This window comes from Schistocerca americana, chromosome X (genome assembly GCF_021461395.2).
Source record: "Schistocerca americana isolate TAMUIC-IGC-003095 chromosome X, iqSchAmer2.1, whole genome shotgun sequence".
Classification (NCBI taxonomy): domain Eukaryota; kingdom Metazoa; phylum Arthropoda; class Insecta; order Orthoptera; family Acrididae; genus Schistocerca; species Schistocerca americana.
Window position 1 is genome coordinate 746,305,117 of NC_060130.1, and position 18,871 is coordinate 746,323,987.

Sequence of the window (18,871 nt, forward strand, 5' to 3'; positions counted from 1 at the left end):
CTGACATAGTTTTAAATTTGTATTTCTAAAGTAGCAGTCTGGTAAAAATTACTTTTCTCATTATTAAATGATTAATTATTTATCATGAGTCATTTATCATCAGTTACCACAAGAAAATATATACTATAAATCTATCAAAAAAAGCATTACTAGCAGCATTCTCCTTTAAAAAAATCTTTTAAATTAAACTTAGTTCAGCTACAACTATAAAGTCAAACAAAAAATTACAACACATAAGCTAAAACTGAAACCATTACTATGTTGTTGTTGTGGTCTTCAGTCCTGAGCCTGGTTTGATGCAGCTCTCCATGCTACTCTATCCTATGCAAGCTTCTTCATCTCCCAGTATCTACTGCAGCCTACATCCTTCTGAATCTGCTTAGTGTATTCATCTCTTGGTCTCCCTCAACGATTTTTACCCTCCACGCTGCCCTCCAATACTAAATTGGTGATCCCTCGATGTCTCAGAACATGTCCTACCAACCGATCCCTTCTTCTAGTCAAGTTGTGCCACAAGCTCCTCTTCTCCCCCATTCTATTCAATTCATCCTCATCAGTTTTGTGATCTACCCATCTTATCTTCAGCACTCTTCTGTAGCACCACATTTCGAAAGCTTCTATTCTCTTCTTGTCTAAACTATTTATCATCCACGTTTTACTTCCATACATGGCTACACTCCTTACAAATACCTTCAGAAACGACTTCCTGACATTTAAATCTATACTCGATGTTAACAAACTTTTCTTCTTCAGAAACACTTTCCTTGCCATTGCCATTCTACATTTTATATCCTCTCTACTTTGACCATAATCATTTATTTTGCTCCGCAAATAGCAAAACTCCTTTACTACTTTAAGTGCCTCATTTCCTAATCTAATTCCCTCAGCATCACCTGACTTAATTCAACTACATTCCATTATCCTTGTTTTGCTTTTGTTGATGTTCATCTCATACCCTCCTTTCAAGACACTATCCATTCCATTCAACTGCTCTTCCAAGTCCTTTGCTGTCTCTGACAGAATTACAATGTCATCGGCAAACCTCAAAGTTTTTATTTCTTCTCCATGGATTTTAATACCTACTCCGAACTTTTCTTTTGTTTTCTTTATTGCTGGCTCAATATACAGATTGAATAACATCGGGGATAGGCTACAACCCTGTCTCACTCCCATCCCAACCACTGCTTCCCTTTAATACCTCTCGACTCTTATAACTGCCATCTGCTTTCTGTACAAATTGTAAATAGCCTTTCGCTCCCTGTATTTTACCCCTGCCACCGTCAGAATTTGAAAGAGAGTATTCCAATCAACATTGTCAAAAGCTTTCTCTCAGTCTACAAATGTTGGAAGCGTAGGTTTGCCTTTCCTTAATCTTTCTTCTAAGATAAGTTGTAGGGTCAGTATTGCCTCACGTGTTCCAACATTTCTACGGAATCCAAACTGATCTTCCTCGAGGTCGGCTTCTATCAGTTTTTCCATTCGCTTGTAAAGAATTCGCATTAGTATTTTGCAGCTGTGACTTATAAACTGATAGTTCGGTAATTTTCACATCTGTCAACACCTGCTTTCTTTGGGATTGGAATTATTATATTCTTCTTGAAATCTGAAGGTATTTCGCCTGTCTCATACATCTTGCTCACCAGATGGTAGAGTTTTGTCAGGACTGGCTCTCCCAAGGCTGTCAGTAGTTCTAATGGAATGTTGTCTACTCCGGGGGCCTTGTTTCGACTCAGGTCTTTCAGTGCTCTGTCAAACTCTTCACGCAGTATCGTATCTCCCATTTCATCTTCATCTACATCCTCTTCCAGTTCCATAATATTGTCCTCAAGTACCTTGCCCTTGTATAGACCCTCTATATACTCCTTCCACCTTCCTGCTTTCCCTTCTTTGCTTAGAACTGGGTTTCCATCAAGGCTCTTGATATTCATGCAAGTGGTTCTCCTTTCTCCAAAGGTCTCTTTAATTTTCCTGTAGGTAGTATCTATCTTACTCCTAGTGAGATAAGCCTCTACATCCTTACATTTGTCCTCTAGCCATCCCTGCTTAGCCATTTTGCACTTCCTGTCGACATCATTTTTGAGACGTTTGTATTCCTTTTTGCCTGCTTCATTTACTGCACTTTTATATTTTCTCCTTTCATCAATTAAATTCATTATATCTTCTGTCACCCAGGGATTTCTACTAGCCCTCGTCTTTTTACCTACTTGTTCCTCTGCTGCCTTCACTACTTCACCCCTCAAAGCTCCCCATTCTTCTTCTACTGTATTTCTTTCCCCCATTCCTGTTAACTGTTCCCTTATGCTGTCCCTGAAACTCTGTAAAACCACTTGTTTAGTCAGTTTATCCAGGTCCCATCTCCTTAAATTCCCACCTTTTTGCAGTTTCTTCAGTTTTAATCTACAGTTCATAACCAATAGATTGTGGTCTTACAATTTAAAAACTGGTTCCTAAATCTCTGTCGTACCATTATATAATCTATCTGATACCTTTTAGTATCTCCGGGATTCTTCCATGTATACAACCTTCTTTTATGATTCTTGAACCAAGTGTTAGCTATGATTAAGTTATGCTCTGCGCAGAATTCTACCAGGTGGCTTCCTCTCATTTCTTAGCCCCAATCCATATTCATCCACTACGTTTCCTTCTCTCCCTTTTCCTACTCTTGAATTCCAGTCACCCATGACTATTAAATTTTCGTCTCCCTTCACTACTTGAATAATTTCTTTCATCTCCTCATACATTTCATCAATTTCTTCATCATCTGCAGAGGTAGTTGGCATATAAACTTGTACTACTGTAGTAGACGTGGGCTTCGTGTCTATCTTGGCCACAATAATGCGTTCAGTATGCTGTTTGTAGTAGCTTACCCGTACTCCTATTTTTTTTATTCATTACTAAACCTACTCCTGCATTACCCCTATTTGATTTTGTATTTATAACCCTGTATTCACCTGACCAAAAGTCTTGTTCCTTCTGCCACTGAACTTCACTAATTCACACTACATCTAACTTTAACCTATCCATTTCCCTTTCTAAATTTTCTAACCTACCTGGCCGATTAAGGGATCTGACATTCCACACTCTGATCCGTGAAATGCCAGTATTCTTTCTCCTGATTAACGACGTCCTCTTGAGTAGTCTCCTCCCAGAGATCCGAATGGGGGACTATTTTACCTCCGGAATATTTTACCCAAGAGGACGCCATCATCATTAATCATACAGTAAAGCTGCATGCCCTCGGGAAAAATTACGGCTGTAGTTTCCCCTTGCTTTCAGCAGTTCGCAGTACCAGAACAGCAAGGCCATTTTGGTTAGTGTTCCAAGGCCAGATCTATCAATCATCCAGACTGTTGCCCCTGCAACTACTGAAAAGGCTGCTGCCCCTCTTCAGGAACCACATGTTTGTCTGGCCTCTCAACAGATACCTCTCCATTGTGGTTGCACCTACGGTACGGCTATCTGTATAGCTGAGGCACGCAAGCCTCCCCACCAACGGCAAGGTCCATGGTTCATGGGGATAGTCAATTCTAAATCCTTTGATTCTGATTCATGGCCTGGGCTGTCAAGAGACAACCAGATAAGAACAGCGAGAGAGTAGGGGTAACTGTGACAAGCTGCTTTATTACAAAAACAAATACATAAATTAATAATAATAATAGTAACTGCAGGTGCTGCATAATTTCCAGCAGCATGTGATTACATAAGTAATGTAATGATCGAGAATGCACATTCCAGCAGCTTCCCACTTTCTGAATTGGGGCTTAATCTACTTTTGCTGCTGCTGCTGCTGCTGCTGCTGCTACTACTACTACTACTACTACTCCTACTACTATTTCCACTGCCACTTCTACAACCAACCTATCCAACTTACCTCTATATGTAGTGTGTCATAAAGGTATAAAACATCATCCACATTCTTCACCTCCCTCCCAGAATGATTCGTCAGATAACTGTATAGCTCTTTATACTTTTCATTATATTTCTTCATGTGTTCAGAGTTCATCACCTTCTGCCACTCATCTTGATAGCGCAGGCAGGTCTTTTTTCCGGCAAGTAACTGCAGTCAGTGATAAACAACAGAATTATTAAAAATAAAGGTATTGTAACAGATCACCAAGTGTTTCATAGAAGTTAACACAAAAATAAAATCAGTGTTTTGTGTGTGTGAGTGGGGGAGGGGGGGGGGGGGGGGGGGGGGTAGTGGGATAGGTAGATGAAGATGATGCACGATTCTATCTTCTCAGAAACAATTCAATTTTGTGTGTGCAGAAGCATATATACAAACTATGGAATGAACAAAGTTAACTCTTTCCCATGCAGCTGAGGAGGTGAGTAGCAGACATGTTCATAAATCAAATAGAGCTTGTTAAGCTTTTCACAACATTATTTGTCTGATTGCTATATGTGAAAGAAAGCTCACAAACTCTTTCGCTATTAGATTCAGATGAATGTGTGTATAAATTCCACTTCCAGTCACAAGTAACTTCCTTTTACACGATATATGACATTTCACGTCCTGTGGGTACATCTATCACTTGACTCCCTGGTGTTCACAGCACCTTCCTGCTTCCTTTTTTATAACGCTGTAACAACCAGAGCACCTGAAGATGGATATATTCATTGTGATTACTACATACATGGGTGTTTAAGATATAACGGAAAAGATTAACCTCTAGATACATGTGTTTAGGTGAATGTTGGTACACAACACATACACACATGTAGAACTATATATGGGTGAAGCACATGATAATTCAAGTCAGACATGAACCATTTGTTTACAATATGTACTGAAACTTCACACTGTGTACTTGGGATGCTGAGAGAGAGAGAGAGAGAGAGAGAGAGAGAGAGAGAGAGAGAGAGAGAGAGAGTGTGTACAGGATTTTGCCTACAGTATTTCTCGGCAACCACCATCACCCCCACACAAAGTTATTGTAATTGTAATACTACTTCAACTTAGAAGATGCAAATCAATCAACTCTGACCAATAATAAGTGAGACTAAATGGTGGTTCAGTTAAGCTTCCACTTCAAATATTTCTAGAGTCATTGAAGAGATCTTAGTTTTCACCCAAATAACTTGTAACAAAGTGCTCATTAAACAAAGTGTAGTCTCTTGTCATAGCCATTTAAGTTATGGGGATATTGGTATCAACTTCCCTTTTTCAAAAGAAACTATAGAAATTTTTGCTGCTAGTATCTTGTATCTCAAAGACACAAACTAAGCTGTGTTTCACTCTTCAAAAATTGATAAGAAGTATATAAGAAGTATACAGGGTCTCTCTCCCAAGAATCATCAGATGCTTTCTCTCTAGTGTTTCAGTACGTATTTGCAATTTCAGTTTTGCATTGTCTAGTTGGAGTCAGCCTAAACAAGTAGTACTCATCAAGTCTTTCATGCGACATCCAGTGTCAATGAAAAGTGTGTGTGTTTCCTGGTACAAATAAAATTATTTTTAAAGTGGAATTTTATGGGCCCATTCAATAGGGCGGTCCCAGATTAGTCTAATGCAATATCCCTTTTATTGATATGTGTTAACAGGGACAGTGAAATTAAGAATAACCAGTACTCCAGCTGTGACAGCACTTCCCTGTCCTACACTGACTGCTACCACCAAGCACAAAGTGCTACTGAGTTGCTGCTGGTTTGCTGTTTATTTTTCATGTTTTACTGTCACTGTTAACATGCATCAATAAAACATATCACACTAGACTAATCTGGGACCCCCTGTATAGGCAGACTGAAGCAATGAATGAAATTTTGCACCATGCCCAGGATTTGAATCCAGGCCTCAAATCCTGGCCTTGGTACAAATTTTCATTCATTATTCAGTCTGCTTGTATACATCATTGATGTTTGAGATTTGAAAAGGCTCTGGAACCATATAGTCTCATTCGCGTGATAAGAAGTTTTGGACAAATTGCCTTTAAAACTTAGGATTAATCTGTTTTAAACATAAAACTGATTGCCACCTCAAGCAAAGGAATTTCATATGCAAATAAGGAAATACATTGTTGTGACTTGGCAAGACAGCCAAGTCACTATGAGAGGAAGCCGAAAGGCACGCGTTTAAGCTCACGCAGGCTGGCGTGAGGTCTGGAACAGGTAAAGTAATTATACTATCAAGAAAAGTACATAGCTGCTGGAATACTTAACTTTAATCCATAATTGGTGAACATCGGTCTGACGGTACATGCATCACAAGATAAATAGCAATTGATAATGGCGCCTTGCTAGGTCGTAGCAAATGACGTAGCTGAAGGCTATGCTAACTATCGTCTCGGCAAATGAGAGCGTAATTTGTCAGTGAGCCATCGCTAGCAAAGTTGGCTGTACAACTGGGTGAGTGCTAGGAAGTCTCTCTAGACCTTCCGTGTGGCGGCGCTCGGTCTGCAATCACTGACAGTGGCGACACGCGGGTCCGACATATACCAACGGACCGCGGCTGATTTAAAGGCTACCACCTAGCAAGTGTGGTGTCTGGCGGTGACACCACATACATCACATCAGATAAAGAGACAACAGTGTTGCACTGCCACAATGTCATCATAAAAGTGGCACAGGGAGCACTGTAAGGGGACTGGAATGCTATGGAGGGGGCAAGGGGAAAACCTGCAATGAGCAGAGAGAGCAAAGCATTCTGGCAGCTGCCGCTCATTATCCACATCTTAGCTCCAGAGCAATTGTGGAGGCTGTGGATTAGTATCAGTTGTAATTTAAATTTTTTTTCAACTACTCAAAATTTGTAAATAGACTCTTAATCAGTTTGATGTTCGGAACAGGTAAGTCCTAAGTAATAAATATTTTAATTTCTCCTAAACTACTTATCAAATTTCAGAAAGCTTAATGCATTTGTATCTTTGAGAGCTATAATGAAAACAAGAATTACCATAGTTCTTTTTAAATATGCAAATCTCTAGTTAACACAGCTCTGATGAGAGAGATCTTCTAACCTTCTGTGTGAAAACAGAATTACAGTATTATAAATGGATCTGGAAATATTTGGGACTGAATCACCCTGTATTTAAAACAAGTTAGTCCAGAGTCCTGAAACTATGCAACACAGACACTGGAAATTTGGTATGGTTATGAAGAGAATTCGTGACTTAATTTTGTATGAACAAATACTTTCCTCATTAGTGGAAACTGACTTAGAGATACCTTAGCAAAATGAAAATTCCTACTGACTATAAATGTGAATGCTGCAGACACCTTCATAAATTAGTGTTAGTATCTGCCCCTATGCAGCTCTTCGGTTTGCACCTAGACATTACAATCATTTCAAAATAGCAAATAATATTGGAGAATCCAGTGTGGAATAATGACAATATTGTGGAAAGGATAGAGTGCTGCTCACCATGCAGAGGAGATGCTGAATTGCAGACAGGCATAACAAAAAGGCAACTATATATTGTGATTGTGTGTGTTTTCTCTTCTTTAGAAGAAGGCCTTTTGGTCAAACACTCAAATGTACAGCTCTCTCTTTGTTGTATGTGTCAAAGTCAATATCTCTTTATGGTGACCAGCAATCTATCCTTTTCATAATACTGTCAAATAATACAGGGGTTGGACACAAATATGGGAACACTGCAAGAAATGCATGCTTGAACATAGATGCAGATATTAGCCACGCCTGGAGGCTGCAATGTTGAACTTTAGCATGAACAGCACCTGCGCAATGTCCTCAATATGCTGCAGGCATAGTCAAAAGTTTTCTATGTAGTTGAGAGTGCACTATGACAGAGGTACGAGAATTCAGACACTGGCAAATTTTGGTGCCCATATAGTAGGTAGCTGAAGTTTTTGATGTTTCAAGAGGCACTGTATCAAATATTTATACCTAATACAGAGAAAGCAGATAATCATCATCCAAAAAGTCACAATACAGACTACGCATGTGTTGAGTGGTCATAACCAATTCATTGAAGAGGACTGTGATGAAAAATAAGGTGACAGTTGTAAAGGTCACTGTACAACAGAATGTCACACTTGCAAACCCTGTCAGCATCAAAACAACAAGAAGGTAGCTGCATAAGCTGGGAATTACAGGGCAAGCTATAATTCTAAAACCACTTATCAGTGATTCAAATGCCCTTAACAGGAAAATGTAGTGCTGAAGCTGTAAAACCTAGACTATGGGGCAAAGGAAGAGTCTAATTTGGCTGGATGAGCCTTTTTCCACAGTTTTCAACTTCTGGCTGAACTTATGTGCCAAGAGGGAAACATGGTGGGGGTTCAGCGATGATTTGGGCAGACATACCATAGCATTCTATGGGAGCATGGTTACTCTTCAAAGGTCATATTACTGCCAAAGGTTATGTTATGTAAGCATTTTTGGCGATCAGGTCCACACATGGTACAATGTTTGTTCCCCGATGGTGATGTTGTGTTCCAAGACAATAGGGCCCCTGTTCACACAGCTTGCATCATCCAGGACAGATTTTGTGAGCACAAGGATGAATTGTTGCAGCTACTCTGGCCACCAGTCACCAATTTTAATACTACTGAGCCTCTGTGGTCTGCTTTGGAGAGAAGGACGTGTGATTGCTATCCCCCTCCATCATCGTTACCTGAACTTTTCACTATTTTGCAAGAAGAACAGAGTAAGATTCACTTGAAAACTACGCAGGGCATGTATTTATCCATTCTGAGATGGCTAGAAGCTGTTTTGACTGCCAATGGTTTTCCTATTCCATATGAAGCATGGTAATGTGTTATGTTTTTGGTGTTTCCATATTCTTGTCCACTCCCTGTAGACTGATGAGCTCTTCAGAACTATATTACAGACACTGAGAACAGAAATTATATTAATACTGCAATCTGCAACAAAATAACAGAACTTGGTCTAATCTACTCTTTACACCTGAACTTTTACAATTAAAATTACACTCTAGCAAATGCATTTCACTAGCACTCAAAGAAAATGAGCTGTACCCTAGTTTGATATTTGTTAGTTATATAAATTTGCCTTTTGTATTACCTCATCTTCACGTTCTGGAGTTGTGTGAACTGGAATTGGCTGCCACCCAAGGTTTTGTCGCCACCTCTGTCGGCCTTCTGGTGGATACAAAGCAGCTAGCACAGTTTCAGCACTCATGAGTGTCCTGTCAACATCCGTACTACGTACATAAATATCATCAGAATCATAAATATTTGGCAGCCAGTTTCTGTATCTTTTTCTGAACCACTGCCCCAACTCATATTCCTGCTCTTTGCCTACCTGAAACACAAGTAATTATTATTTTCAGTGACACTCAAAAGCCCAAATACAAGTACGGTAATAAAATATTTACAATATGCTACTTTTATATATGGCCCTCACATTTGTGGCTAGTTTATTAGGGTCCTGAAATCATGAAAGAGATAATATACAAAGAAACAAACAGCGGGAAGAAGCAATGACGGTAGGTCATGTATTGGTAATGTCTTCACAATAAAAGAGTTAACAATGAAGATGAAAGCACAAGAAATACATATACGCACCGAATTTTGATAGATTTAGAAAAGGTATACAATAATGCACCCCGTGCTTCATTTGTAAAAAAAAGAGTTGTTCCTGTACTATAACCTTCTTGAAAGTGTGTGTTTGAAATTTAGACTGCTTGAAATGTTATTTTGACACTTTTCTGCAAATTTTAAAAGTGTACTTACAATATTTGTACCAGTAAAAACAATGTTCTCTCGTACCACATTTCAAAATCAGCAATTCTGATTTTTTCCCCCTAGACGTACTAGTAAAGAGTTCCAAGGCATATGGTCACAAATCAAGCACTAAATGTACCTAGAAGGCTTTGGCAGAATAGAACAAAATTTATTTTACTCTATGTTAATCCCTACCTTATCTAACATGATTTTTAATTAATACATTACTCACTTATTTCAACAAAAAACATCTTGATTTATTGCGGCTCAGGCTAATAAGTTCCTAAATTGCAGACTTTCACACATTAACTATATGTAGAACCTTCTAGACAAATTTAGTACATATGAGCCACATTATACTTGCTTGTGTTCTACACACAACCTGACTGTATTTTATACCCATGTCAATGGAATTTGAGAGATGCACTTAACACAGCTGATTCCTGTTTTATGTACAAGACTTTGTGGCACTTGACAGAGTTGCTTCTGGTCTCGTTGCCTTTGCAGAGGCTGACTGGGCACTGCTGCTGCTGCTGCTGCTGCTGCTGCTGCTGCTACTACTACTACTACTACTACTACTACTACTATCGACACAATTTTGGTTCTGTATCCTCTTCTTTTGTCTGTTCTTGCACATACACTACCAGTATTACCTATAGTGACTCAGTACTTGTGACAGTTATATTTTACTGAAACCCAGAAAGCCCAATGTGTTTTATTGGCAGATAGTGGCTTATTGGGTAGAAATTGTCACACATTTTATAGTTTAAAGTCAACAAATTATCATCACATTTTTAATTTGTTTCTGCTAGAGATTTCTTGAAATTATTTATACTGAGAACTTTTCATTTCATGCTTGTTGATATGCTTTACTCTTTATCAATGTGAGTATATCAGCACTGTTCATACTTTGTTGTTAGTATACTATACAAAACTGCAGTGGCTGTTTCTGTCCTTTAAAAGTGTAAAGTGATATGATCCACATCCCAGAAGGCTCTACTTTATGATGGGATTCACACTATGGGTGAATTAAAGTTTCAGATGAAAGTTCGCTTCAGCACTTCATATACAATTTTGTCATGTCATTACAAAAGTCATCTTGCATTATTTCTGTGTATCTCACTCATCTTCCCCTTCACACCCTAACAAAAAAAATGTTCTGTAACTCAGAGTAATTAGAAAAGACCAATTTCATAAAGACGTTCTGTTTTCCACTGAACTATATCAGTGTTAATAACATTAAACTCTCCTGATTTTCAATCTGGTAAACAATGCAAAAAGCAAAACCACATGGATTCTGAACTATATTTTTCCAGAACAGTAACAGTTAACTGTGAAATAGAAGTAATGTTGAAACCATGTCTCAACAGTTGTAAGGGCATATCCCCCCCCCCCCCCCCCCCCAACAGCAATGTGAGTTACAGCTGACCTTTTAAGACCTTCATCCATTCTCTGCATAGCAGAAGGTATTGCTCAATGTACCATGTGTTAGGATTTCTTCACAAATAAACTGCAGGAAGAGTGATAGCTCCAAGACCTCATATTGGTTCCTAGAGGAGAGATTTTCAATCTCCAGAACTGTCATAATATGCGAGCATAAAATATGTTCCACAATTCTACAACAGACTGACTCCAGAGATATAGCCCTATAGATTTGTGGATCTATTCAATGAGCCTTCTTGAAAACGGGAATGATCTGTGCTTTTTTCCTATCATTAGGAATGCTTCATTCCTCCAGATACCTATTGTACACCGCTGCTAGAAGACAGACAACTTCTTTCACATAATTTGTTGTAACGTTACAAGTATGTGGACAGATTATTCGTCCACCGTGGCTTGGTATTGAAGTGAGCTGAATTTGCTTGCTCAGCTGGGTACACGACGGTGGGATGACAACATCACGCAACCAACTAAGGCAAGTGCAGGTGCAGAGATAAGGAGTGAATGGCTGGAAATGGGAAAATCCTACAGCTGGGAATTTGGACATCTGTTATTTGTGTGGCCTTTTGCAGGAGATGCTCCACAAGCTGATGGAGTGTCAAACACTCTTAAAGGTGACTAAGTTACAGCACTTTGAGAGTCAACAATAACTCACAGTCAAGTATTAATGTAAATCTGAATACATCAGTGGCCTCAGATAAACGAGGCACATCCAATAACACTACATTTCAATATCTTTAAAACTACAGAAGTTAATATTTCACAGTGAATAAATTTTTAAGACTGAACCTCAGGTTTGTCAGAACGTCTATGTGATTACTCTGCTATTCACAATAAAGTGCCTGGCAGAGGGTTCAGTGAACCACCTTCCGGCTGTCTCTCTACCGTTCCACTCTCGAAAGACGCACAGGAAAATTTTTCTGATGATCATTTCTCCCTGTGTAGGTGGGTGCCAACAGAATTTTTCGCAATCTGAAGAGGCAACTGATGATTAAAATTTCATGAGAAGATCCCATTGCAATGAAAAACGCCTTTGCTTTAATGATTGCCATTACAATTCACATATCATGCCTGTGGCACTATTCTCCACATTTAAACACCTAGTGAATACTGCATGATTACCTCACATTTTGTCATACTTGTGTAGTTATTTAATGAACAGTTCACTATTCTGCCAGTAATTATTTGATTGTTGATTGCAAGTGCTACTAAAAAACTGAGCTAATTTAAAAGCAGTCAACCAGTGAAAAGAGAACCAAAAGACAACTCTGTCAAAAAGACATAAATAATTGTTTAAAAAATATTTAACAACAATTCATTGTCATTTAACATGAGCGCACTTGTGCAAGAACAATAGTTCATTGATTTAAGAACACCCTTTATTTGTAACTACTCTGAATGATCTGAGTGTGACCAAATATTTATAACATTTCTGTATTTAAATATTGTTGTAATATATTAGTTTCATCTGGGCAGTGGTCAAATAGAGTCAAATGATGTCTGTAGAATGTAAGAATGATGTATTTTTGGTGGGGACAGCGAACAGTTCATGGAAAAACAGACAGTAGTGGAAAACTCCGGGAGTCAAGTGGAGACTAGGACTTTTTCGAATGAAGAGCTCAAGGGAGTGATTTTGGACACTTTGAAATTTGTGCTTGAAGCACGAGACCTACCTAAGGTAACGAGCATATTCGATCATGTATGTGATTGATTCGGAGCAGTGAACGGCTGCTTCCATTCTTTAATTTCTAAAGAGCACTTTATATTTCAAGAGGTCTGAAAGTGTTCCAGAGCAGGACTAACTTTTGCTGCTTCATTTAGGGAACTGAGAACAGACAGAGTATGAGTTACAATTCATTGTATCATGTGTGCTAATTTGTGAATCATCATGTTGAACTCTAAACTATTTTGAGCTGGTGGATCTTCTCATGTAGCGTGTCTGTGAAATGGACTTAGTTTTTGCATAACTTTGATGCCTATTTAGTTTAGGGATTTTACTACCATCCTAGTAACGCTCTCAACGTTAACTTTACTGCATTTGATAAGGGTATTTTCTATCTGTATTGTACATTCATCTTAGAATCACTTCCTATTTCTATGAGACGTCCTTTCTTGAATAAACATTATTCATAAGACCTCTCCATAGTCTACATCACTTACAGACAGTAAAACAGAACCCTTGTTATTAAATTTTTCATTTAACTTTTAGTTTGTATTTCTGCGTATTTTATTAACTCGCAATCCTAGTGGATGCATAGACTATCTGACTGCAGGATCACAGGTACAGGTTATTATTTGCAGCGAATTAGCTGTGGGGCATGAAAGCAGATGTGTGCAGCTCGACCTTATGACTACATCAAGCTATTCTTTCTAAATAGAGCCACACATAGCCCAACAACCTAAAATACAAATAACTACAGGCAAAGATGCAAATGGTTTGCCCGTATGGAATGCTGTTTGGAAGAGCAACTAATCAGCTGTAACTGTTAGGTACCATCGTATCACGTAGAATCAAACTGGTATCCATCAGGTCCAGAGGCCTTTCCTCTGTTGAGAGATCAGTTGCTCTTCTATCCCTTGGTCACTCATTTCAATATCTACCATTTTGGCATTTGTGTGACAACTTACAGGAGGAAAGACTGTGTGATCTTCTGTGAAACGGTTTAGGAAAATGACATTTAGTATTACAACCCTTTCTGTGTCATTTTTTGTTTTAATGTCATTATGGTCACAGAGTGTCTGGACAGATGGCTTTGCCGGCCGGTGTGGCCGTGCAGTTCTAGGCGCTTCAGTCTGGAGCCACGTGACCGCTATGGTCGCAGGTTCGAATCCTGCCTCAGGCATGGATGTGATTTTAGTTAGGTTTAAGTAGTTCTAAGTTCTAGGGGACTGATGACCACAGATGTTAAGTCCCATAGTGCTCAGAGCCATTTGAACCATTTTTGACAGATAGCTTCAATCTGTTTACTGGCAATTTAACATGAACCCAGACTCCTTAGAATTTTCTGTCAAGTTGGTAAACAGAGTTTTACTTTGATATTCATTGAACGGTTCATGCATAGCCCTCCTTATGCTAATTTTGGTTTCACTAAAATTTTGTGTGTGTTCGAGGCTTTGGCTAGGTTTAAATTTTTAGTGAAGTTCTCTATACTTTCGTAGCAGCTTCCTAACATGGATGTCAAACCATGGTAGGTCTTTATCCCTCATAATTCTGCTCAGCACATACTTGTCTAAAGTGTGTTGTACAATGCTCTTGGACCTTGTCAATTGATGCTCATCACTGTTAGTGCTAGAGATGAAGTTTTCCTGATAATGTGCCTGGTAACAGAAATCTGTCTCTTGTCACTCTTGCTAAACAGAAAAATGTTCCTGTCTTTCTCTGTATTCCTATTTACAACCATATTCAGTGATGTTGTGACAACCTTATGATCAGTGATTCCCTGTTCTACACTAACTGAATTCAAAAGTTTGAGTCTATTTGTCACCAGAAGGTTTAAGATATTACCTTCACAAGTTGGTTCTCTGAGTAACTGTTCAAGGTACTTTTAGGATAAGTTATTTACAACAAATTAATATGATTCTCTGTCCCTACTACCCCGCTACCCACTTTAATCTCCCATTCCATAGATGGTAAGCTGAAATCTCCACCTGAAACCTAAAATGACCAAGAAATTTATGCGAAATATTCCCCAAGTCACCCCTCAACTGTTCTGCAACTAGGGGAGGGTCTATAGAGAGCCATCTAATCTTAAAACCCCTTTGTCCTTTCCAAACACCGTCAGCTGCCTGAGTAGCACACTCTGATGTGGCAATTACCATGAGTAATTTAAGGGGACCCTACAATTCCCAATCCTGTAATATAAGACAGGGATATCACAACCTAGCTTGTCATAGAACCTTTGAAGTATCTGGTTCAAGCCTTCCACTGAACTCTGAACTAGGAGGCTATGATCAGTTCTGGAGAAAATACTGCAATTATGAGCAAGGCTCACAACCATTGATTTCATACACAATACATTATGCATGACACTCTTAAGCTTCCACAAAATATTAAAAATATACCTTTAATCATGTGAATAGAGACAGGATTAAGAGGGGATGGTTTGAAACCCAGTAACCCCAACAAATAGTAGACATGCTCTTCAATCCCTAGGCCTACATTATACGCAGCATCAACTTAACCCTTAAATGGCAACTCACTAAACAATAGAGAGAAACCCATCAGAACTAAAATGGCTGTTTTAGCCAACCTATTCATGGGTCGCCTTGAGATATAGCTCTCCTCATATACATATGCTGCCAACTGCTAACAGTGTCTGGTGATGCAAAGGCAGGCTGTACACTAGAAACCTTATTTTCTGCTGTACTTGTTTTCTCAAACACATTCACTTCCTTTTCAGCAGAAATGGAATTCTTCACAGGTCTGAAACACTCCATTACCCTTATACCTAAACGTATGTTTTATGTCTTGGAATTTTTTTCCAAGTTCTGCTTTATGAACCACAATGTGAATGCCTACACCACCTTTAACAATAGTACAAGTTGTGTGATGACAGTGAAAATATCTACCTCCTTACAGGCCAACTATACCACCTCAGTGCCTTGTATTTTACATGGGGATGATTCAACAGTTTCTTGTTAGAAGAGAAGAGACCGCATTTACTGGTACTGCAGAAGGTGCTCTGCAATGTAACAAATGAACCTGAGTTCCATTTCATTATATGAGCCACCTGAATAATTCTTAAAATTATTGGCCATTCAAAAAAGATGGGAAGCTCTGGCATATGCAGGAATGTTTGAGACAAGTTGTCAGCTTTGACCCGTGACATAGGAAACATAATAAATGCTGTAAGCAATATGGTGACTATAACATGATGTTATGAGCTAAGCTACAGATCAGCCCGTCACAACAACCAAGTTATTTTTCAATATCACATTCATTGGCTTCGCCAACTCACAACCGACCCGTCACCTTCCAACCTAACCTAGACCCCAGAAAAAGCTACAGATCAGTCTGTCACCACAAACAGGCTTATTTAGTTTCACATTTGTTGGCTTCACTTTCCCACAACCAAATTGTCACCTTCCAACATAACTTATACGACGGACAAAGCTACAAATCATTGGTCACCACAAACATTTTTTGGAGTTTTATACCCCAGATTTCTTGCCATCACCAACTAACAACAAAACTGTGGATATATGCACTTGACAGTAGTCGTTAACATTAAATCACCAGCCAAAACCAACAATTTGTATCTAACATTTGTCTTTACCTGAACTTGTGTAACAGATACTCGATTTTACCCACCCCCTTCCCAACATCCGTGTAAAAGATCACATTATCTCCCCCACCTCTGTAACCTTGTTACAAGAAATGATGTTTTCCAGTCCTTTGTAATCTTTGTAGTCTTCATCTTACTGTTGACTGTTGTGTGTCACCTTAAGTTCCCCTTTCTATCTTATTTCTGTGTTTCCTCTTCCCCCGCCTTCAATCTTCCAAGTTTAAAAAATAATACATGTCACCTCCTCATCAAACCTTTAAATGCCATTCATGAATGCAGCCTTGATGAGTGCAGCAATGAAGAGCAAAACTGTACTTACATCAAAGAGCATTGTACATAAGGGACCAACCTAATGGACATAGCACAGTTTTTAACACACTGACTTTGTTTTTGGGGAGATCCACCCTCAGTTAGGTTTTCCTAAATCATTTCAAGCAAATGGTGGGTTGGTCCCTTTATTATAAAGCACACATATATTCAGTGTATATGTATATTTTAAGCTGATTATTGTGATTGTATTACGACAACAAATCCAATGTCATTGTAAGATGATCCCTGGATGAACAACTAAAATTAAGACCGTACATAAATTCATTATCACTTATGAATTGAAATAATGGTTCACATAAAATTAAACTTACATTAGTCAACTGTCCATAGCCTTCAGGCCAATAGCTCCTGTTCCTGAACGGGTCAGTTGGATATGGGTCAATTGGTGTTCGGTCACCATGACGAAATAACTGTAAAAAGATAATTTGACAGTCTCAACTTTGAGTGAAATATTTAAAATGATGAACAGAACACACAACGATTTTAAATAGTTAAAGCTTCATTATTCTGATACAGAATGTATATTGTACAACCATGTTTCAGTGTCCAGTATATATCTTTACACACAGAAGTGTCAAACAAGTCCATAGCTAACTCCTTGTCGCTAAATGCACAGATTCATGAATAAATATCACGAGGCAGTAGGTTCAGCCTGGCTGAAAATTTTTTGGACAATCACGAACGTCTAATCTACTTATACACGACAAACATATGGTTACGAATGAATTCATGATCAAACACTGATTATCCGTCACCAGATTCTTTTTACACTGTGGATATAAATAAAATTCCAGAATCAGAGTAATTTACAAATTTCATTAATATTAATTTTCTGTGTCATCTTCCATCGCTTTTATCAAACGGAGGATGGCTGGCGTATTTGGAACTGCAGAAGACACTACTTAAAGTGGATAAATACCACGAAATCGACGTGTAAACTACGTGTATTATTTAGATCGAAGAGTGCCTTTGCCCAAATAATTTCACACTGATCAAACGTTAATAACAGTTTCTCTGAAACGAGTATCACAGTGTCTTTCACTCCTAAGAAATTTCAAAGTTTAAGTACACGACAGTAGTTAACGCAGCTGAAGAAAATTACCAAATGCACTAAAACAGGTGTTCCAGAATCTACAGCATGAGCAGTATTCACTAACAGGCAGACAACAATCAAGCGCATAACAACGGCAGTGATTGTATTTCTCTGATATTTAGATGGACAAATCCGCAACAGTACTGGCACTTGGCAAGACTAGACAACACAACGGATCACAACCAAACACAATACTGAATGCTGATAAACACACGCGCTTCTACATCTGACTCTTGAAGTCTGAACTGAGCGCGACAGCATGGAAATCGATATGTCTTACGTTACTGTACTACGATATTCGATAGATATTTAATCAGAAATTCAAAAGGGAATAGCCAAAATGCACATTACATTTTAATTAAACGGTGACTGTTTAAGATTACGATGCCGAATTTCAGGCAGTCACAGTGTTTGAAGTACCATTTTTGAAAAGTAGTACAACGGGTGAATTTGTTTCACAAGATTTTAGTACTCCTTTGATCAAATGGCTACCTGGACGACAATTACTATGTGACGGCGTTGTAGACGGAGCTTTATCAAATTTGGTGATTTTGGTTTCCCTATTTTCCACGAAAAACAGTACTAATATACAAATTTAAAATTTTTCAAATGAAATTTTCCGGAAAGTAATAGTTTAGAGTATTCTAGCTTTACTATAACACTTCGCAGCACTTTATTTGTCCTCTTTAATTTATTCATGTATATAAATGCAGTGAGATATAGGACTGCCAAGACTAGATATTATGGCTATAACTTTCCTGATAGTATCAGGAATAGAATAGGGAACAATGACAAACAGTTTTATAAATATTTTGCAGCATATTCAGCAGTAACTGAAATGTTAACAACACGTAAAGGCCTCCACACATAACTCTGCTTAGAAACAAACTAGAAATTGTTTATGCCACTAAATTCTTTGGGCTGTTGATATAAGATAATCTACAATGAGCTAAACACATAAACTATGTCAGCAAATAACATGTGGAACAGTTTCTAATGGGATATACAGTGCAGCTGATTACCAAAAAAAAATGTGTACTGTGCATAGGTCGAGTCAGTGTTAATGTATGGATTTATA

General features: G+C 38.4%; 1 protein-coding gene across 1 annotated transcript in view; it reads right to left on the minus strand.

Moving 5' to 3' along the window:
* Nucleotides 1–18,038, minus strand: part of LOC124555082 (prostatic acid phosphatase-like) — a 62,252-nt gene extending 44,214 nt beyond the window's left edge. Inside the window, exons 1-4 of the mRNA XM_047128875.1 lie at nt 17,803–18,038; nt 17,012–17,110; nt 8,984–9,223; nt 3,872–4,057 (exon numbers count right to left, since the gene is read on the minus strand). Of these exons, the coding sequence (XP_046984831.1) occupies nt 3,872–4,057; nt 8,984–9,223; nt 17,012–17,110; nt 17,803–17,880 (603 nt within the window). The 5' untranslated portion in view covers nt 17,881–18,038. The remainder of the gene's footprint in view (nt 1–3,871; nt 4,058–8,983; nt 9,224–17,011; nt 17,111–17,802) is intronic.
* Between the last annotated feature and the right edge of the window lie 833 nt (nt 18,039–18,871).